Genomic DNA, 23,656 nt, shown 5'->3' with positions numbered 1-23,656 from the left:
GAACGTGTAGTAGTATAGGTAATGGGGGTTCTGGCTCACTTCCACTGGAGCCAGATTCATATACCTATACTGCTACTACAGGTAGCATTTTTTATGTGTAAATGACTATGCGATTCAACGATAGTCATGAGATTCATCTAAATTGGCCCTAGCTCACCACCACCTAGAGTCTATGATATAAATTTTTATAAGTAATGGGGGTTCTGGCTCACTTCCACTGGAGTCGGATTCATATACCTATACTGCTACTAAGATGGAATTTTTTATGCCAAAATGATGATGCGATTCAACGATAGTAATGAGATTGGCTCTAGCTCACCAATACCTGGGGCCAATCATTGCTTTAGATGAGCCTAAATGGTAATAAAAATATTCTTCATTATTTTTATCGATAAAGCGATATTCAACATTTTTATTAAGTTCTTCGTTAATTTTACTAGGAGACCAGACTATATAACTACACTCTTCTTGGAAATTGACAAGAAACAATTGATTACCGTATTTGGTTGGTTTGACATCACTGATATAATAAAAACCTTGTGGTAATTCTCTCCATTTAATAGTTTTTTCCATTATTATATATATTTATGTAAGCATTTGTCTAAATGTGATCAAACGATAGTAAGCAATTTATTTTTAATCTCCAACCAGTTCTTTGGTTTTGGCACGGAATAATTGACGCGCTTGTTGCCTCCCCTGTTCTATGAACTTTTTTTTCTCGTCTTCGCTAATACCATTGGTCTTACGAGATTTTGATCGAATCTCCTGCTTCATTTCGTTGTATTTGGTGAGTTCCGACAACACTAAACGAAACTCATCCTGGGATATCTTACAATCGGCCATTGCTGTCGAAATATGATACTCAATGCTGTTCAACTTTGCTTCGGCGAGTATCCGAATACTATCGCTTTTTAATGCTTTCTTTTGTAACCTACGAGAAATGAATTTTATCGCTATTCCTGCCAGTCCCGAGACTCCAGCGGTTATTTCCATGCCGAGCACGATAGGTGCGGCGATTATAGTTGATAGTAAACCGACACCAGCTACACCGAGTCCCATGCCAGCTACTACAAGAGCGGTGTCAACTCCATCCAGAGCATTCACGGCTCTGCGATACTTTTTATACAATCCAAGTCTCAACTCCCTATCCTTTTCTATTCGATGTTTTATGTCGCTTATTTGATGTAATCGAAATCCATCAACAGTTTCCATCTTTTCAATTGCTTCATCGAGCGCTGGATATAAACTCATAGTGTATATTACGAATACATAATAGTCTTTAATTGGTCTTGCTTAAATGTTTTGAGAGTATACATCAACCTTATCAAATGTATATTATACGGCAAGAATATCTTAGAAAGAGAAATACTACCACTTTTAATAATTTGAACCCCCTCGAGGGTTGTAACGGGTGATGCACCGACATGAATAATACTGCAACGTTGACGCTCGTGTTTCTTGAGCCATTTAATCGATAGACCTGGTAATATTTCGAAGGCATCTACCGGTGCATCTCCGAACAAGACTTCAATAATAAGCATAGAAATATTAGGTATCGCACTCAAGTTAACTTTAATATCATCGAATTCAGCAATCAAATTTAAACTAACATTTTGGATTGCCGGACGACTATATAACATATGACCTGGTTTTTCTGGCAGGGGAGTGACTAACACACTTTTTCGTTTTGACGGGATATAGGCAGCGAGTACGATACCACTATTTATTATCTTAGTTAAATTATGCCCCTTACCCATCATCACATAAGGTGGGGTAATGACGATATTCAGTAGCCACTTGATGTTTGCTTCGACCATAGTCCATTTATTCTCACTGTTGTAAATAATATTGTATCCTATATGTACAGGTTGGTGTTTTACATCTAATACAGAAATTTTGAGGTCTGAAATAATACCCCGCTTTAATTTTTTATATTGTAATGACGAGAAAGATTCCGTTCTACCACTATTATATTTTTCATTTTTCACTGGAACACTTCTGAGTAGAGTTGAAGGACTTTCTTGTTGAATATTATCCGTCGTGCTTATTTGATCTCTTTATAGGGAACTAAATCAGACAATGTCTCTCCATCAAATGTTGACTTGAATATTGCTAAAATTCCGCGTGTAAATCCAAGTGTAGCTGATAAGTTCCCTACAATCCGTACACCTTTTTCTCCAGTGTCGAATTTCAACATCCCATTTGACTCATATTGTGTTAGACTAATTCCATTAGGCTTAAAAATTTCATCATTGAGTGAACATACGCTGTAATACCCATCAGGTATAATAATGAATTTTTCAATTAGATTTAGTTCATCTAATATCCATATCTTATTATTACCTCTCGTAGCATTTATATTGGTCCACCGTGGGTAATACGTTATGTCACAGATAGCGACTTCGAGTTGTCCATCCGAGTTATCGATTGTATGAAGCAGTTCAATAGACTGACCATTTGTTATTCCCGGGAGTGTAACATACATATCAAATATACAATGATACTATATCATAACTTAAATATGGAATCAACCATTATTTATAATATGGAGTGTTACACTTAAGTATCCTATATGTACAGGTTGATGTTTTATATCTAATATAGAAATTTTGAGGTCTGAAGTAATACCCCGCTTCAATTATTTATATTGTAATGTTGAGAAAGATTCCGTTCTACCACTATTATATTTTTCATTTTTCACTGGAACACATCTGAGCTGAGTTGAAGGACTTTCTTGTTGAATATTATCCGTCGTGCTTATTTGGTCAGGATGGATGCAGAACTCTTTATAGGGAACTAAGTCGGGCAAATTAACCCCCTGTGCTGATGTCTTGTATATTGTGTCAGTTAAGCATGCAAATCCAAGTGTAATTGATAAGTCCAATAAAATCATTGCACGCTTTTCTCCATGGTCTAATTTCAGTAACCCATTTGACTCATTTTGTGTTAGACTAACTCCATTAGGCTTAAAAATTTCATCATTGAGTGAGCTTACGCTGTAATACCCATCAGGTATAGTAATTATTTTGGCTGGACTAACTCCATCAGCTATCATTATACTATTATTATTTTTCGCAGCACTTATATTGGTCCACAGCGGGTAATACGTTACATCGCATAGAGCGACTTCGAGTTGTCCATCCGAGTTATCGATTGTATGAAGCAGTTCAATAGACTGGCCATTTGTTATTCCCGGGAGTGTAACATACATATTAAATATACAATGATACTATATCATAACTTAAATATGAAATCGAGATACATTACTAATCAATCGATTATAGTAACTGCCTTTGGTGCTTAATTTTTAGTTAAATTCCCCGATATCTTTGAAAAATACAGAGTCACGGCTACTAGCGATAAAATGGTGCACGATTGGTTTCACAATCCGATGCAATTTTGGCAGAATCAGTTAAACTTTGCCATATGGTGTACCACAACGGGATGTGGCGTATCTCTTTACGCTCCAGGATTTGAACTGAATAAGTCTGTTATAACATTTCACGTGTACTATCAGATTAGACATATACTTAAAGAAATTAGTGCTCCATTACCGCAGGATCGTGCGTGGAATTCCACAAATAATAATTATGATAGGTCCGCGTATGAGCGTATTTGTCAGGAATTTAATGTTTCTACGAGTAAAGATTGGCGTATTAAAGGAGCAAACCATGGTCTAGGTGTTCCTTACACAGAGGAAAAAATATCTGTCAAAGAAGAAAGCGATTATGTATATAAAGAACTTAATAAACTTCCAGTTAATTTTGGTAAGTTGTATAGTACCAGCAAACTTTACGCAAGAATATATGATCATTGGCATAAAACCGGTGATTGGTATAAAGGCTGGGAACTTTATAGTAACGATTGGAGAGGGGATATTATGAGTTTTAAGAGTGGTTTAATTTATATTGTTACAAAATTTATACAACTGAACGATACCGCAAACGCTTGGAATGAATTTCTTAATGATAAAACGGAAAATAATTTTACTAATCCAGGATTTGTAAGAGTTAATGAATCGATAAGAACTTATGTATGGGCAATTCTCGGAGCGCAATCGCAAACGGTTCTGGGACGGCGCTCGATGCGCAAAAACAGTTTGTCTCAAACGTGGAGGACGCCATTAATTCACCAGTTGACATACCATCGTCTATAAAGCGTTTTCAAGATGCATTACAGTACGCTCAATCCAAAGTGGACTTCGTTTATGCACCGGGACTATACATGTCTCAGAGTAATATGGAACTTAAGATCGGTCAAGTGATAGGCTATAATAATAAAATTGTTACTGCTACCAATCAACAAAAACCAGGTATAAATTCAGATATGAACGTCGAATTAATAATGCAAACAATCACGGGCGAAAAGGGAATAGTCAAGCCACAAACACCACATGTTTCACAAACATCTACTGATGCACAAGTGTCACCGCATATTGCGGCTAAAAATCAACAACATATCGATGAAAAAACAGCGCTTGTAGTGGGTGGAGTCTCGGTTGGTTTACTCATGATTTGGTTAAATAGTTCTTAGCGAATACGTACAACAGCCCTGCAATTGCTACGATCAACCCCCACAAGTTTTGACTAAGCCAAATGGTGGTCTTAGCTAATAAATTCAATAGCCAGGAAACAACACTACCTATTATACCGGGAAGTGCGGCCGCGGCTTTCTCAGCTAGCTTTCCCAGTGCTGAACCTAATGCTTTTAAATGCTTTTTTATCCACTCCTTTATCCCGTTTTTATCGTTAGGCGGTGATCCGCTACCACCTGTGCGACCTGTTAATGCGAGAGTCAAAGTCGATATAATAATCCCAACGCGGTTAAAATACTGGTAATTGTTATTCCCTGTTCTCTGAACAATGTCTTAATTTTATCGGCCAGTGTAGTGTCATTGTTGAGGACTCGATCGATAGTTTCTCGAATTCTACTGATTTGTGAACGAAGTGCCTTTTCATTACTGGAAGCTGCTTCGATGCGGGCCGATCTTTCGTCTTCTAAGTCACGTCTTCTTTTCGCTACGCGGCGTCTACTGAACTCATCGCCCGCCTGTTTGAGTTTTGTTTTCTCGTAAGCTATATGCTTGTCGAGTTCAGATAGCTTGGCTGTATTATTGATGAGTTCTCCCCGCATTGTTTGCATTGCCTTGTCAAGACCTCGTAATTCCCTGATATCGTTCTCTAAGGATGGTGATAAATGTAACTGAGGATCATGGTAGGTATCCAAGATTTCTTCGAGTCCGTTCAAGGCAACCATCGAGGCTGCTCCCACATCATCTGTATTACGGAGTTCAGTCTGCACAGTCTTAAGAACCTTAGTAGTCTTCGCGGGAAGTTTTGCTCGTCCGTATTCTACAAAACCTAATTTATCACAAACAAACTCGCGGCTATGTCTGCCGGCTATAGTAGACAAGGCTAGGGGCTTACGAGAACTATAATGCATAAGCTCAATATGCGGAGAGTCACGCACTCGCAATGTTCCTTTACTATCTAGCATAAACTTTGAATAGTCACGACCTATTGGGATAACATAATTTTTTTCTTTTTCTTTTAAGTCATCGTTAAAAGCATCAACGGTTGATTGTAAAAGTTCATCGTTAAGATTCGTGCCACTTAACCTGTTTTCATCAGTACCCTCTTCGGTTGTATTATGGTTATCATGGTTATCAAAGTCATTAAGTTCAATATCATCCATTTTTATATTAAACATAGGGTACATGTTTTCAATATAACAATGTCTTCACAATACGGACGCAAGTTAAACCCACAACGTAGACTTCAAGATCCATTAGGGGTCAAAGCAATTCGTCAGTCTGTAACTATGACTAATAACCCTAGTACCATCGATCAGAATCAAACGCTTCTGGTTCGCTTTCCTAATCTCGGCGAACACGATGTGTTAGTTGCGGGAACTGTCCGACTAGCATTTACGATTAGTTTGACTTCTACCGACGTTAACAGGGAGCCCGTTCAGAACAAAGGTCGTGCTATCGTTAAGAAAATCGCTATTAAAATTAGCGGTAATGAGGTTTTGAGTATTGACGATAGCGATGTATACTATTGTTACATGGATCTCTGGAGAACAAATAAAGAGTGGGAAAACTTACAGTACCAAGGTATTTGTAATAAGAACACATTGAGACTGCGGGTGGGCGTTGAAAATGGTGTTGATACCAACGAAAAAGATAAGGCCGTTGCCGACGCATTAGGTAACCGATTCTATGTTCCCTTAGACTTTGAATTACTAGATTCCCACATGCCTTTTTATCAAGCATCCCTAGGTGATAGGTTAGAATACGAACTCACTTTTAATGACTACGGTAGAGTAATCAGAGCTGCTGAAGATGCTAGCTATTCCATTGACAATATCTCGCTCGAGTACGATATGATAACGGATCCCGAATTAGCCCGACAAATTCGTAACCATTATTCAGGAAGTTTAGCCATTTTGTACAATCGCGTGCTGCGACACAGAAAGATCACGAGGGACAGAAAAGATACGATGTGGAATATGAATCTAAACGTCCCCACGAGGTCGTTGAAGGGTATTTTAATGTTGTTCGAGGACCCCTCCAATGCGTTTAAAAGAAATACCGAGAAGTTCTACAATCCCAAGATTACAAAAGTAGAATTGACAATCGAGGGCGTTCCTAATCAACTATATAGCCAAGGAATGCTAGCGTATCACCAATGGGATGAGATTAAAAAACTTCCTTCTATAAAACGCTCTCCGGAAGTTAACGCGGTCGTGAAAGATCTGTCTCTCGGAAGTGTATCGATGGGTGAATACCTCACCATGAAGTACGAGCTATGGCTCAACATGCGGACAACGGACGATGACCAACTACACGGCAGTGGGAGGAGAATAGAAAATGCTAGCGAGGGTGCCACCATACAGATAACGAAGCACCAGGAAGCGGCTGGTAAATTAAACATATATTTGTACGTGATTATGGATGCGCAACTTAATATACAAAATGGGAGATTCGTGCAAGCAATCTATTAATAATCTTTTACCTAAAGATCCGCACTGCGCTATCATATGCGGGCAAACGGGCTGCGGAAAAACAGCTTTTATTCTAGATATTTTACAAAGTCATTATCGGGACGTTTTCGATCATATTATTATTCTGTGCCCGACTATAAGCGTTAATAAAACATACCTATCGAGAGATTGGGTAATGAATGACGATGGGGTACACAGAGTCGATCCGGGCGATCGTTTACAAGACTGTCTCCGAGTATGTCACGAAAAATACAAAGGAGAATCAACCCTTTTCGTAATAGACGATTGCAGCGCGAGTAAAGAACTAACAAAAAAGAAAGATATGCTTTCGTATTTAGCATTCTCCGGACGGCATACTCAACATAGAGTTTGGGTACTTACTCAAAAATACAACTCTGTCCTGAAAGATCTCAGAGAGCAGACCAAATGGGTAGCACTGTTTCATTGCAAAGACAGAGATTCATTCGAGGAATGTTTACGCGAAAATGACGTCAATTATACCAAGGGTGAACGAGATAAAGTCAGAAAACTGTTAGCGGCAACGAAGCACTGTAAACGCGTATTAAAAACCGATCAACCAGCTGCTTATGCAATTGCTTAGCAAAAATGTAGCAAATTGTAGCAAAAATATAGTAAAATTATAGCAAATATAGCAAAATTATAGCAAAATGTAGCAAAATGTAGCAAATTGAACATTAGCGGTTAATATTACATAAAATGTGGTTCGAAATCCTCATTCTTTCGCAACAGTTCATTATTACGGGATGTATTGGATATGTCATATTCCATTATGTTAGACTTAAATATCTCCTTAGGTATTACATTATGGAATGCGACGAACTCATCGAACAAATGCTCAAAGAATCTGATGCAGATCAAAATGTAGATAAATCTTTAGATAAACATAGAGAAAGACTCGCGGCTTTGGTAGCCGGTGGAAAATGTTCCCAATATTTGGGAGAAAATTATACCATCGAAAAACGAAGAAATTAAAAAACTGTACGCGCGTTACGAGTCTAGACTGGGAGCTACCATGACTAAAACGATAGGGTTGTTTATATTACAACTATACACAGTCGTAGCTAGTACGTTTCTCCCCATCCCGGCAGAACATCGCATGTATTTACGGAATCTCTAGAGAAAGACCCATTCATCGAACACGCTATAAGCTCAGTGAGCTGTGAGTTTTATCATAGATTCGGAATGTTCTTAGCTCCATTCACCACAGCTTTAATAACGGTTAGGTATTGTCAATTTAAACATACGTGCCCACTTAATAATATAAAGAACGAAGTTCAAATAAATAATGGAGACTCAACAGGTGACACCACAACAGATTGTGAACACGCAACCACAAGTGAACGAGGAACCACCAGTGAATGAGGACACACCACATGTGAATACACAAAAACAAGCCAGAGTTACCAAGAACCCCCAAAAAATAGCCGCAGGAAGAAAGGGAGGGCTGGCGAGGAAAGCGAAATTAATAAATAATTCAAATATTTATCCGATTAAAACATGGACACTAGTAGGAGTTGCTGGTATAGCGACTGTATGGTTCTTTTATAAGACCGGAGAAGAGAAAACGTCACCCCCGCCGCAACAACAAGTTCAATTAGAGGTTAGTCCTCATATAATGCTATAAGAAGCATGACTACTCCAGTTATAGACGGTAAAATGTTGGTAAACGCGACGTATCATTCAGCGGTGGTCACCGGCTTGGCCATTGGCTATGCCCGTATGACTAAAATGATTACTAAAGCCACACCTCCCAAGCTAGATTTTAATGGATTTGATATAGGTATGATGGTTCTGGATATTGGATTAGCAATGGCAACGAAGGATATGCTCATCAAACAAGGACTTATCCCGGAAGACATAATGAAGTAATTAAACATTTGAATATTTTATATTATTAAATTTATGGCATCAATTGCGATGATGGTCGGTGGAGCTGTTGTTAATGCTCTAGCTTTTTCGGGGAGTAATTATTTATTTTCTAGTATGAGGGAATCAAACGCTAAAGAAGTTGAAGAGGATCGTAAACGACATAACAAAGCTTTAGAACAATACCAAGCAGCCCAGTTACAATATACACAGCAGAGAATGAAGAGATTAGACTTTATTCATGAACAACTGATTAAGGAAGGACATTCAAACGTTTAATAATGTCGAATCTGCCATGCACGAATACTACCTCGTTTATGGGAAAAAACTCGACCCAATACCGAGACCAACAATGAGTTAGTTTTATACACCGTCAGAGGAACAAAAGAACCGCGAGGTCACATTTGTGATTATGGGATTGACTGCTGTATTGATTTTCAGCTATACAATAGCTACGCAGTGACAGCTGTGGCACCAGTGTAGCTGTGATTTGCATTTAGACAAATGATATGATAGATGTATAACCATGAATAACTGCAAGTTTACACTCATGGGGAAGACGACTCTATGTAATCGACGCTGTGTTGATGATATATACTGTGGCATACACAATTATTACATCAAGCATGGACACATAAACTATACGTGTTCTGAATGCGGGATAGGGGTCAAAGGTCGTTATTGTTTATGTAAGAAACACGGTGCTGATAGGGTCAGGAATCAGATTATTTATGCTAGGAAGAGAGATTACATCAATGAGAGGAATAGGTTGGGGAGAATACCTATTTAGATATATGAAAAACAACCAATTAGACATTTGTCTCATTTTGCATATACCATTCAACCACAATGGTTTTTGTCAGAGAGTTGAAGGCTATGGCAAAGCAACGTGGTCTACGTGGATATTCTCGTATGAGAAAAGCTGAATTGATTACCTTACTCGGTTTGGAATACAACAAACCCCAGACTGTTAGAGAACTCAAAGCTCGAGCGAGAAACAGTGGGCTGAGACGTTATTCTCGAATGAGAAGAGCTGAATTGATTGCTTTACTAGATAATAATAATGATGATGATATTCAACAACAACAAGAATTAATATTTGTACCCACATCCGCCGGCGTTGGTAAATATCCAAGATGTTGGAAGATGGATATTAATTCCAACATGGATGTTAACGATATTAAGCCCATCATATCGAGTAAAATTAAGGAGGAGTTAGATGATTTACATAGTATAAAATACCAGCTGACGATTAAAATGTCATTGAATAAAAGTAACACAGACGATAGCATCGAATATACCGAACCATATTTCCGTAGCAATCAAGAAGTTATAACTGAATCCGATACTATAAACGCATCATTAGATACATCAATTCAGAGGATACAGGAAACTTTAGAACGCTGGACTAATAGAGGTTCAGGTTGGGGTGTGGATAGAATCGATAGTTTATATTTAGATATAGCAAATTATATGCCCTTCAAAAGTGGATCTTATATAGATTTACCCCCGTATTATAAGAAGAAAAAAGCCATAATTAACGTAAAAATAAATCAGATGATTGTTTAAGAATGATGATTAGATCTGCATTGTTCCCCGTAGACAAAAATCCGGATAGACCTTCTGGCTATCCCCAAAACAATGGACTCAACTTCGATGGTATTGACGAACCTACACCAATATCACAAATTGATAAGGTGGAAAAGCAAAATAATTTAGCTATAAATGTTTTCGGACATTCTAAAGGAATTGTTGTACACAGGATAAGCTCCGCTCCGGAACATATTCCCAGAATCAATTCATTTTTGATTGAAAAAGATGGAAAATATCATTATACGTGGATAAAGAGTTTAAACAGGGTGTTATACGATCAAACAAAACATAAGGAAAAGAAATATTTCTGCGAAAGATGCCTACATGGTACAGCAGACAAGATCTATTGGATTCGCATAAAGAAGACTGTAGAGATGTTGGACATAATGCTATCAGGATCGATATGTCTAAAGAGGGAAAAAATATATTAAGATTTGAACATTATTGTAATCAAATGCCAGTACCGTACGTAATTTACGCCGACTTCGAAGCGTTAATCAAACCCATACAAAATACCAACCAAGATAATAATCAAGGTAGTAGTTTTACGTACAAAACTCAAGAACATATTCCTTGTGGGTTTGGATATATAGTTGTAAGGTATGATGGGAAAACAAACACTCCCGTGATTTACAGAGGACCCGATGCAGCGGGAAAGTTCCTAGAATATCTACAAAATGAAGAGAGAATAATCAGGGAAAAATTATCGTGTAAGAAACCCATGCGTATGACGAGGGATGATTGGAGGGCCCACAAGAAGTCAACGAGTTGTCACGTTTGTAATAAACCCCTGGATGGGGATTCCGTAAGAGATCATTGTCACGTCACAGGTAATTATCGGGGAGCCGCTCATAACGAGTGTAACTTGAAACTAAAAATGAATGCTCAAACAATACCCATCCCCCTTGTGTTTCATAACCTTAGAGGATACGATTCACATCTCATTATGCAAGCTATCTCAAAGACCGACGGCGGTTTAACGTGCATTCCTAACAATATGGAAAAATACATATCATTCTCGTTGACTAAACCTATACATTATAGGGACAAGGATGGGAAATCTAGAATAAAGCAAAGAAATGGGATTCATAGACTCCGTACAGTTTCTGTTATCTTCCCTGGACAATTTAGCTAATGCGAACAATCCCGATGACTTCGCGATAACAAATCAATATACAGATAAGATAACTCGTCATTTGTTGCTGAGAAAAGGTGTATATCCTTACGAATATAAGGATGATTGGTCTAGATTCGAAGAAACTGAATTACCACCCCTCGAATCATTCTATAGTAACTTAACAGAATCTAAAATAACCGATGCCGTTTATGAACACGCTCTGATGGTCTGGGATAAATTAGGTTGTAAGAATTTAGGTGATTATCACGATCTGTACTTGAAAACCGATGTACTGTTACTCGCCGATATATTCGAGATATTTAGAAAGACGTGTTTAAAACAATACGGCTTGGACCCGGCATGGTACTATTCCAGTCCTGGACTATCGTGGGATGCATTGTTGAAGAAGACCGGTGTAGAACTAAAACTACTCACAGATTACGATATGCACTTGTTTATTGAGAAAGGATTAAGAGGGGGTATATCGATGGCAGCGAAAAGGTATTCTAAGGCTAATAATAAATTAGTGGAAGGATACGATCCGAGTAAACCCGACACGCATATATTATATCTCGACGCTAACAATTTGTACGGATGGGCTATGAGTCAACCTTTACCCACGGGTGGTTTTGAGTGGGTCGATGATATCCATAATAATGATGAGAATAAAGGATACATACTAGAAGTTGACTTGGAATATCCGAGTTCCCTACATAAAGACCATAACAGTTATCCGCTAGCTCCCGAAAGATTAATGGTTAATAAAGACTGGATGTCGGAATATCAACACTCCTTGATGAGTAATAGTAGGTTAGCTAACATAGAAAAACTCGCACCAAATTTGATGCATAAGACAAAATATATAGTTCACTACAGAAATCTCCAGTTGTATCTATCGTTAGGTATGAAACTTAAGAAAATACACAGAGTTCTAAAGTTTGATCAAAGCCCTTGGATGAAGACCTATATAAGGTTGAACACAGATTTAAGAAAGATAGCCACCAGCGATTTCGAAAAGAATCTATATAAGCTCATGAATAACTCGGTATTTGGTAAAACTATGGAGAATCTACGGAAGCATGTTGATGTTAAATTGGTCAGATCTAATGAGGAAGAAAGACTCAGGAAACTTATAGCCAGTCCATCTTTTAACAGAAGCAAGATATTCGATAACGACTTAGCCGCGTTGCATATGCAGAAAAGTAATATAAAATTCAACAGACCGGTGTACGTCGGTATGAGTATTCTCGACTTGTCAAAACACTTAATGTATGACTTTTATTACAACGAACTTAAGAAGCAATACGGCGATAGATGCGAGGTGCTATATACCAACACAGATTCTTTGTTGATGGAAATTCAAACCGAGGATGTGTATAAAGATGTGGCAGAAAAAATAGATATGTACGACACGAGTGATTACCCAAAAGATAATCCACTGCACAGCGTAGTAAATAAAAAGGTGTTAGGTAAGATGAAGGATGAATGTGCTGGGACCCCTATAGCGGAGTATGTAGGATTAAGACCTAAGATGTATTCTATAAAAAAGTCTGATAATGGGGAGATAAGAAAAGCTAATGGTGTTAAGAAGTATGTGGTAAAAAAGCATATCAAACATGAAAAGTATAAAGAATCATTATTCAACGGTAGAACGTTCAAACACGAGATGAACTCTTTAAGAAGTTACGATCATAGGATATATGGATTAAGAATGAACAAGACATCATTATCCCCCTTAGATACAAAGAGATGGATTGCTATTGATGGTGTAACTACATATGCTTATGGTGATGGTGGTAATACCGTACCGCCGGGAACTATGAACAACTCTTCTCGTACAAATGCCCTACCCGGTCCATCTTGAAGATAATAAAGAATAGGCTCTCCTTCTTTTGTAACCAATCGACTAATGTTATACGTCTTAAGGGACCATATTGGATCGGTTGCGCGACGTAGGCCTCCCTCGAGTTCACCGGGCTGGTATAAATATCTTACCCTTACTCTATCCGGAAGTTTTTGTTCTTTGCCTCTCCTCGGTGCTGAAGATTCAGAAGTCACGGATTTCATTTTAATCGCATCAGATGGTTTCTTCCCTATTAATCTCGTTACTTCATTATTCAACGCTGATACAACGGCTGATAATCGTGTCACCCATTCGGTTGATCTCAATCGCTCGGATTTCATTTCGATCCCATACTGATAGCCAAACAAACGTTCCGCTAGAGTCCGGTTAAATCTTTCAACAATGGCTTGACTGTGGTGGGCCTCTCTTTCACCACGGACGATTTTGACGTTGTGCTTTGTTAACAGTTTAGTTATCGATCCCATAAACTCGCGACCAGGATCTACTTGAAATAGCTTAGGCCATTTTAGTGGTCCGCATTTATATATGCGACTCAGTGCATTAGCTACTTATGTTGAATCTTTCGAGGTTAATGTCTCAGCCTCTTTGTATCGACTAGCCACATCCACTACTGTTAAAGCATATTTATACGTTTTGCGTTTTACCTTATCGTGGGGAAGAAACAAGAGGTCAGCCTGATGAACTTCATTCGTCGTAAAAATATAAAACTTCTTCCTCGGTATTTAACGCGGTGCCGGTAAGTATATTTGCCACAACGCTTGTTTCTTTAACCAATCCTTGGCCACATCTTTAGATACCTCAGCCGCGGTGGCTAATTTTTTTATTGCTCCTATACCTTTCCAATATCCTCGTGGGCTATAGTAAATTTTATTCATTATTAATTAATATTGATGTTTCGTTTAATACAAATCCGGCTCCAGTGGAAGTGAGCCAGAACCCCCATTACTTATAAAAAATTATATCATAGACTCCAGGTGGTGGTGAGCTTGGGCCAATTTAGCTGAATCTCATGACTATCGTTGAATCGCATAGTCATTTACACATAAAAAATGCTACCTGTAGTAGCAGTATAGGTATATGAATCTGGCTCCAGTGGAAGTGAGCCAGAACCCCCATTACCTATACTACTACTCGTGTCAATATCATATTTCTGTACCATTTTCTTTAAGTGTCTGGCTGAAACTTTCTGATATATTTGTTTCATTTATTTGTATTTAATGGAAACTCACAATGTCCATTGCTGCAACATGTTGAGTAAAGAATACAGCCTTCATGCCAACATCATATTGGGTATACAAAATGTTTAGAGGACATGCATAAGATCTTTCTTTTAAATGAAGTATGGTCCACCAATGAATCCTCTATTTCTCCTGGGCTCAACATGGCAACCAGTCCTACTGAATATGATAGAGTTGGCAAAAATACTTTGAGAAACTGACTGGATGGAAAGGATGTCTCTATATCCATTAAAACTGCTAGTGGCTTTGGTTTCTAGGTAATACGAGTAACCACCCTTACCCATTTCCTTTTTCTTTACCTTGACATTTGATTGGTCAGTAACACGTTAATGTAAATCAAGGGTGAGTAATGTGAGACCACAAGAACTACAGGAATGGATCTGGGGCTTAGTGTTGGTTTATCAAAATGAGACCCTGGAGATATAAAGGTTGCCACCAATGATGACACCTGAATTGATTCTAGTGTGAACACCATATTAATAACAACAAGCAGCTGAATCCTTTGCTTTTTGTTATGCAAGATCTACTGTTATTTGTTTCATTTTCTTTCAAGCTAGCAGATGGATTTGATATATGGCATTAATTTTCTGAAATTTTAGGCTTACGCATCAGGGTGTATGTTTTATTGATTTGGTGACGCATAAATATTATGATTTGCATTATGTGATTGAAAAAGGATTTGGAAACAGAGCCAATAAAAACAAGTAGATCTTTGTTTCTCATATGAATGATAATTAAACTATGTATTAAATCCTTCTATCTCTTATCATCTCAAACTGTAGTTGCTATCAACAGTTCACCAGACACACGTGTAGCTGTGATGGTAACAAATGTGATCTGCAGATACCTTCTAACAACATAATTACTTTCTCTGCAGAATAAGTAATTCCTGGATAGAACATGGTATTAGTTCAGATAGGCTTGTTCCTAGTCTCTGTACATTTCTTCTTACAGCATGCTGTGTACTCACCTGAAAGGTTGATGAAAAACATTCTGGCTCACATTCACTACATGCCTAGTCATTGGAATGGCAATGCCCACACATACAAGGTGCGCGATGAGTTTGCTCTGCTCTTCCAGTATAAAGCTGTGAGTATATATTTTGTTGTCTGTTGTGTTTTTATGTTCATGACACAGTCTGTACTGTGGTGTATCAAATGTGCTCTTAAGACATATTTTCAGTGACCTAATGCTGAAATGGGGCGAAAAAAATGAGCTGAGAATTATAGACGAAAGTGTTTGACATCAAACTAAAACTACATGAATACATGATAGGGCATTTACAACATCACTACTGAACATTGTAACCCAGTTGCATGAAATAGGACAGGTGTTAAAGGGTGATGATGCTTTACTGTTTGATGGCCATTTCCGGTAAAGGTTTATACATTGTAGGTAGTGCCATGTGTGAAATTGAAACAAATTTATGTGTTGTTATAGTAATAATCTATGTCTAGCTACTCAACATGAATCAATTTGACAAAAAAATTAACGACTTCACTTGAATTTGCTTGTACTGATAACTGGCCCAGGCCCCATTTTAAAGTTTCCATCCATAGTCTAAAATATCAACACTACTATCACAAGGAAATGATGATGTTTTTATTAAGAAAAAGGTTCTATCAATATGTGACAGGCACTTAAAATTTTGAAAATTAAATGCAATTGAATGGAATGCAGTGATCAACATGTTTACACTTCCATACATGTGCATCTGTAGTCATAATGCACCCCGGGTCCTACTATTTAACGTCCGGGGACGCCCGGGAACGTCCGGAAACGTCAGGGAGGTTTCATCAGACGTCCTGAAATGTCCGGGAATTTAGAAATACAGTGCAGTCAATAAAACATGTCTTTCCTAGTTTGGTAAGATCGTGAGAATATCAACTGGCGTACAAATAAATAGAATAAAAAAATAAAAACAAACAAAAATGAATACAAGTAACAGAGTAAAAAATATTTAATAGGGCGTAAAGGTTTTGTTCTTATCCAACAAGGCGGACGTAAAAGTAAAAACAGACAATGTAAAAAATGTTTGTTTGTTTGTTGTTTAATGCCACAGTCAGCAATATTCCAGCTATATGACGGCAGTCTGTAAATAATCGAGTCTGGACCAGACAATCCAGTGATTGACATCATGAGCATCGATCCACGCAATTGGGATACGATGACATGCATCAAAACCAAGTCAGCGAGCCTGACCACCCAACCCTGTTAGTCGACTCTTACCATTAGCATAGTCGCCTCTTACGGCAATCATGGGTTGCTGAAGACCAATTCTAACCGCGTACCTATTTACAATACATAAGATGTTTAATAAATAATAATCAATGTTCATCATATCTATCTATCCTACTTTCCTACAGTACATGAATTATTTTGTTAAAAATACTACTTTCTTAGAAAGTGAACGTCTTTGCTGTTTTAATCCTCTTTCGTTGTTCTGGTTTTCGGGCTGTCTGTGGTGTCTTGGGGATGTTGAGGCGACCATCAGACGAAACAGTAATGCCTTGTTGACATCTGGGGCCACGCAGGAACTTCCGAAAATGTCTGTCTTTCTCCTGTTGGCTTTTTGATGTGCAGCAGGCATTAGACAGTTTAAAGCCTGCCATCCACGGTGTCAGTTGGTAGTTGCCTTGGCCGTAGAGGGCACGGCACATGTCAGCATACTGGATTTTTACAATTGTGTGAAGTTTGTCAGTTAAATCTGGGATTTTCAATGATTTCAAATTGGTACTTAATTTGATGATGTTGTTCATGCTCTCACAGGCATTATTAGTCCAATGTAACGGAACTGCTTTTGGTCTTTCTTTTAAAGGCAGGAAAATGTCAGTTTTTATAGTTTTAATGACTTTAGAAAGGTAGGAATAGGATTTAGTTCGAACTGATAGGAGTCAAAAATTTCTGATGAATGAGTGGTATCTGCTGATCTGCTGATTGTTCTCCCTGCTGCAGGTGCTTATTGTATACATCTCGTGCTGGCTGTGTCATCACCTCTTCTCTTATCTGCTCGATGACAGTGTCGGGCGTCCTCACAAACTCAGCGGTAGACTTTTTTTAATTTCCATGAATGGCACAGGACTGTGAAATTGAAATAAAACGATTTGAGCGAACCTGTAATGTTAACTCTCAGCAGCATGAGTATACAGCTTGGAATCTATAATTCCCAGGGAGTTCAGACTGACGACAATGAACGCATACAGATCGTTTGATCGGGGGGAAACAGAAGCGCATTTGAGCAGTTATTGACTGGAAGACTACTATTTAGAATATTTATATTTATATTTCATTCTTGACAAAATTATTACAGAGATTTGCAACCTTTACACACAAGAAATAGTCCTACCTCGGGAAACTTGCCAGTGTATTCGACAATAGCTACTTGTGGATGAACAGGAGTGTGGCCGGTGGGGAACTGTTTAATCCAAGTCACCCACTTATGATAGTCTGCACATCGTTTCAGTTTGTTATAATAGCGTTTAACAATTAGGACTTCGCTATTTGGCGGCTGAATTGCCATCGGTACTCTCATACTTTTTTTCATTACACAATACAGTCCTTCCTTTTGATCTAAGTATGTAAATTTGCCATTGACAAAATGATAAAAATGTTTCTTTGTCGACCCCTACCCCACACACCACAATCATCTACAAATTTACTTCGACAGGACATCGATCTGCGGGATATATTCTGAGAGTTGTCACAGATAAATGTTTCGTTTTCTTTTATTATAGTATTCACGACCGTCCGTATGTCCCAGCTGTTTGTTGCAGCGATATCTCAAGAACTAAACACTGGATTGTCTTCATATTTGAAACTATGGTGTATATACAGACTCCGCAGACACCAGTCGGTTTTGGTGACCTTGACCCCATTTTCAAGGTCACAGCAGGCAAATCTGCTTTTGGAGTTGGAAAACGGTGTTGCCGCAATATCTCAAGAAATAATCGCTGGATTGTCTTCATATTTGGAACTTAGGTGTATATACTGAGTCCACAGACACCAGTCGGTTTTGGTGACCTTGACCTCATTTTCAAGGTCACAGCAGGCAAATCTGCTTTTGGAGTTGGAAAACGGTGTTGCCGCGATATCTCAAGAACTAATCGCTGGATTGTCTTCATATTTGGTACTATGGTGTATATACAGGCGGGGGACATTTCGTCACTTTGTGACAAATACTTGTTCCTACAGGAATCTCTAACTGAATGTTTTTTGCATTGATTATTGTCTGAAACAACTCCGGTACGTCCATGAACCTTCCACTGTTGGATAGGGAACCACGGACGCTTGGTGATGAATCCTGTAGGGACAGCTCATCTTTACTTGGAGTGAGAGATGAATCCTCCATGGTGGACACAGGAGGCGCTATTATATTATAATTAATACAAGAACACCATTCTAAACTTTATTATTTAGTATCATTCTCCCGGACGCTCTCACCACATGCTCCCCATCCTTGCCCGGATGCTTTAGTACCTGACGTGGGGCCACGCATGAACTATTGAAAACGTTTGTCTTTCAGTATTAGTTATGGAATAGTATACAGAATGTGACACTATAAAAGAACATTATTTTTGTGCCATAAGCAAATTTAGATTGTATCCTTCAAAGCCCACGTTACGAATACCTCATCAGTTCGAATAAAATCAAAGCGTATTTGCTTTGCAGATACACCATTTAAAAAGAATAGGGGTGTATGTAATGTTTTTTCCAGCTATGTGTTATTTTGTATAACTAATACAAGAACACAATTATAGAGAATACACTTTATTATTTAGTATCATGCTTCCGGATGCTCCCGGACGTTTCCGGACGCCCCTGGGCATTATTTAGTATGACCATGCACCCCATGTACTTGGGGCAGCATGCTTAATGACATTGCTAAGTTTTGTGTGTCAAACAGGGATTTTTGGCGATTTGTCAGGTTGTGACTGGTAATGTTTTATAAAACACTTTTTTTATTCTGACTTTCAACTTCACTAGCTGTGTCAGAAATCTGTCTGTTCGCAACAAAAACAAACTGTTCAAAATCTGTAACATGGTGAATATCATTAGCATCTCTCTCCAGGACATCGGTAGTATTCATGAACAGCAAATACTTAATAAAGCAAATACAATATAAGGGGCAATTATCTCTGGCTTCTCCTTGGCTCTCTGACACTGGCCGCTAGGGCTCACTAGCCATCAAAAAATCAACAGAAAATATGTTGATTGATAAATCACTGTTATCTTGCACAGTGAATATGTCAAAAGTAAGTGTTTACATGTGTAGGTTTACTCAAGCAGACGGTATACACTCATATCATGGCTTGAAGTGCTGGTGTAAAAACAACATACTTTGTTCAAGGGTTAGCTGATAATACGTTGATTGATTGCTCATTGTTATCTAACTCAATGGATTTTTTAAGAACCGTTGACATTATGAAAATAGTTGTCACGTGGGCTTTCTCAGGTGACCTTTGAGACTTGACACCAATGTGAAACAACTGAAACAATCGAAGTGATAAGTTGAGAAACGAACACGGGTCATAATATCCCGAAACGATATATATATTTTAAAATATTTGATTGTTACAATGACACGTGACATCGAAAAAGTTTCTTAGTACAGCTGCAGATGTATTGGGTATTTTTCCTTTATGTGGATATTCGTGGATACATTCCTCTAGCTACCTTAAAGTAAACATACAACTTTGGTAGGTTGTAATTATGATATTTGCATTTTGTTTTCATTCATTGCCTGTAGCATTGAACAGAATCATTCTTAATTCTCTACGATTTGGTTGGGAAGTGTTCTTCGATGCTCGATAGACGTTGTTTTCACAAGTCTTTTCCTTTCTAAGCGTGTGTATGTTACAGTCAATGTGTAAAATGTGATTCACTCAGGCAATTTATAAAATGTCTAAATATTTTGCAAATTGACTGAAAAATCTATCCATTTATTTAACAGACTGACTAAAAATGATTCAGACGTTCAAAAGGGCTTACAAACATCACAAAAGATTAATTATGCTAGCATTATACACCAAACAATATAGAAATGTACGTTTAATCCTTACATTTTCAGTCAATTGGTGATAATATTAAACATAAAATATGTAATTCGTTATCATATTAATACAGATGGACATATTTTTCAGTCAATTTGTGAAATAACTGAATATTTGGGCATTAAATAAATTTCCTTAGTGAAAATTTTACACATTTTGACTGTAAAAATATACCATGGATAAAATAATCAATGCTCAGGTGAAATATTTACTTTGTGTTGCATGTCAAAATAGTGAAAACGAGAATTGCACAATTACCAAGCAAGTGACTTATCAAAATCTTGCCAACATTACCAATGCTACCCACAAAGATACCTGCATTTCCTTATTATTTCCAAAACTGTTTTTCATTTTGTTGATTAATGTGACCATACGCCCTGATACTAACAATAAGAGTGACAAATGCGCTTACGAATGGCACACTAGTCTAGAATTCTGCTATATCATCCGGCGACTCACGTGAAAAAACAATAACAAAGGCAACAACCAGTCCCGGGCAATTGCTTTAGATCAATGCCCCTTTAACCTTTAGCCTGTGAATTATTTTCACACTTCTTACCCCTGCCTGCTGGATTAATTTTAGCCTTAAGCGGTCTAGAGAGGGTGGGTGATTTCAAACAGTCGGTGCCTCATTAAACAAGGGCCAATTGAAGAAATATTTTGCACATTTATTCCCGATAGAAAACTACACAATTCTATATAAAAATATCCTGGTGTTTTCAATCATACCAAGGTTAAGAACAAAGCGAACACAAATGTAAATTTTCTTGAACTTACCTGAATTTCGTTATTGAAGGTGGTTTGCATTTCATACTAGGAACCTTTTAATATCGTAACATTTGTGCAAATTGATTTCAATAATCAGATCTCCGATAGCTTAATTTTAATTGAGTAAAAATTCGGGTTTTATAATCGGCATATATCAGCGCGATAGTAAATTATGAACAATTTCAGTGAATTTATTATCTAAACGTTAAACAGAAAAATATCTTAATTTTCGAGGTCATCATGTCGGTTGCTGAAATACGAATATTCGGGTTAATCTGACGTGTCATGTTATAAAATTTACAGGAAACAATTAATGGCTTATAAATATTCACTAATCCTAATTTCAAGCGTTGTGGTTGAATATTTACGATATACAAAAATAAACAACCCGTGTCATGATGCTAGCAGACGTCCTAAAATCAAACATGGCGCGCTTCGCCCGACCTCCGCATAACTTATTGCTATTTTAATATCAACAAAGTTTACATTGCCTTTATAAATATAACTTGGCAAAAGTTGACGATCTTCTCAATCGAAGAATGTTTTATTCGTCATATTCCAATAAATATGACGAGAGAAAAATGAAAATAAAGATCGGGAATTCTGACAGCACTATTTCAATAAGTGCAAAGGTCACCGGATGTGATGTCACAGACAGGGGTAGTCTGCTGATAAGCTTTCGAAACTAAACAATTACAGTAAATTTTGAAATAGTTCGCCTATCACATACAGCAAAAATATAAGTCGATACACAGTATCAGTAATCACCACTAACATGAAATAAAAATGTGACTTTGACGATATAATTCGCGTATTAGTTAATCCGTTTGACCTTGCATGCTCCCGTGACCCGGAAACGGTAGACGATAAATCAACATGCCACATGCAAGTTTCTCGGTATCTTTTATTTGAACTTCTGTTGATATTTAAGAATCACCATTCAATGTTGTGAATATAAATGGGACATGATTCATATTTCTGCGATGTACACGCTGATAAGTTTCACTACAACAAGTGTATCCCACGTAATACGTCTATGGATATCGTCGATCAGCAAGATCACCCTCAACAACAGGTGCGCGAAAATGGGCTTGACAAAACGTGTTTCAAAATAACATCCCCGCGTTGCTGAATATTATAGGGTATAAATAAGCAATAAAATGCTACGTACATATTTTCGGTGTTAGTTCGACATTACATTTAGGATAGTTTTCCTTTCGGGAATAGATTCATAGATTCTAGCATGATTTTAGAACAGTTTCACGAAGGATTTCTAAATTCATTCCAAAAGTATGAAGACCACCATGATTGCGTATTAATGATAGATTTGTAATTGTTTAATTATTTACAGCTGTTTACAGGTTTTAAAATTTTAAGTTATATTTAATAGTTATTTTTACCACAATGATTCTGTGTGGGGACAGTAAATATTAGTCTTTGCATCAGCACAATGTAACTGATCAAACTTCAATTATTATCTTTAGTTTAAACATATTTATTCAACAATTATTATCTTGCACTCTGAAAATCAACTATGTGAATAAGTAACTCTCTGATGTCATTTTAATTTTAGTATTCCATGACCACGTATAAGCCGAATTTTGAGGACCAGAAAAAAGATTCTGTAGAAAGGGGTCGGCTTATCCGCGGTATACACTTTCATGATAGTATTTTTCAGATCGTGATCTGTCAGAAACATCGCCTGAATGACGGTCCGATAGATTACAACTTCCTGAAAGTTTGGAAGTTGCCACGACTAGAGCCATTATTGTTATAAATTATCAATAAAGTTATTATTATACACCAATGTTGTCATTATTAAAAAAATGTTATGCATGTTACTACTTCCGATAATAAGTTTTCAATTGAATGTTCAAAGTTTATCGTTCTTCGTAAACTTCACAATCTTTACATGTAGCAATATATGTAATTCACAGCTATAATATATAATCCCCAGATAAAATCGCCAATAGCTATTACGTACGTTTTGCAAAGTTCATAAATTGATAGTGAACAAGTGTCTACCTTTATTGAAAGAGGCAAATAAACAACTGTATCGACGAGTTATTCCGTTCGCCATTTGCAAAAACATGAGATCATCTGTTTCCTGTGACGTCACAAACGGTGACCACTG

General features: G+C 37.5%; 1 protein-coding gene and 1 pseudogene across 2 annotated transcripts in view; one reads left to right on the top strand and one right to left on the bottom strand.

The window, feature by feature from the left end:
* LOC139473358 (autophagy-related protein 9A-like) overlaps positions 1–23,656 on the top strand; it is a 314,783-nt gene that overhangs the window by 202,918 nt on the left and 88,209 nt on the right. For both annotated transcript variants that reach the window (XM_071255894.1, XM_071255893.1), the window contains one exon: positions 15,659–15,793. In XM_071255894.1, the coding sequence (XP_071111995.1) occupies positions 15,659–15,793 (135 nt within the window). The remainder of the gene's footprint in view (positions 1–15,658; positions 15,794–23,656) is intronic.
* LOC139473398 (uncharacterized) overlaps positions 17,104–23,656 on the bottom strand; it is a 41,080-nt pseudogene continuing 34,527 nt past the window's right edge.

This window comes from Haliotis cracherodii, unplaced genomic scaffold, assembly GCF_022045235.1.
Source record: "Haliotis cracherodii isolate W230 unplaced genomic scaffold, xgHalCrac1.p SCAF_28, whole genome shotgun sequence".
Classification (NCBI taxonomy): Eukaryota; Metazoa; Mollusca; class Gastropoda; order Lepetellida; family Haliotidae; genus Haliotis; species Haliotis cracherodii.
The sequence above is the reverse complement of the archived record's forward strand: the minus strand, read 5'-3'. Positions and strand labels throughout refer to the sequence as shown.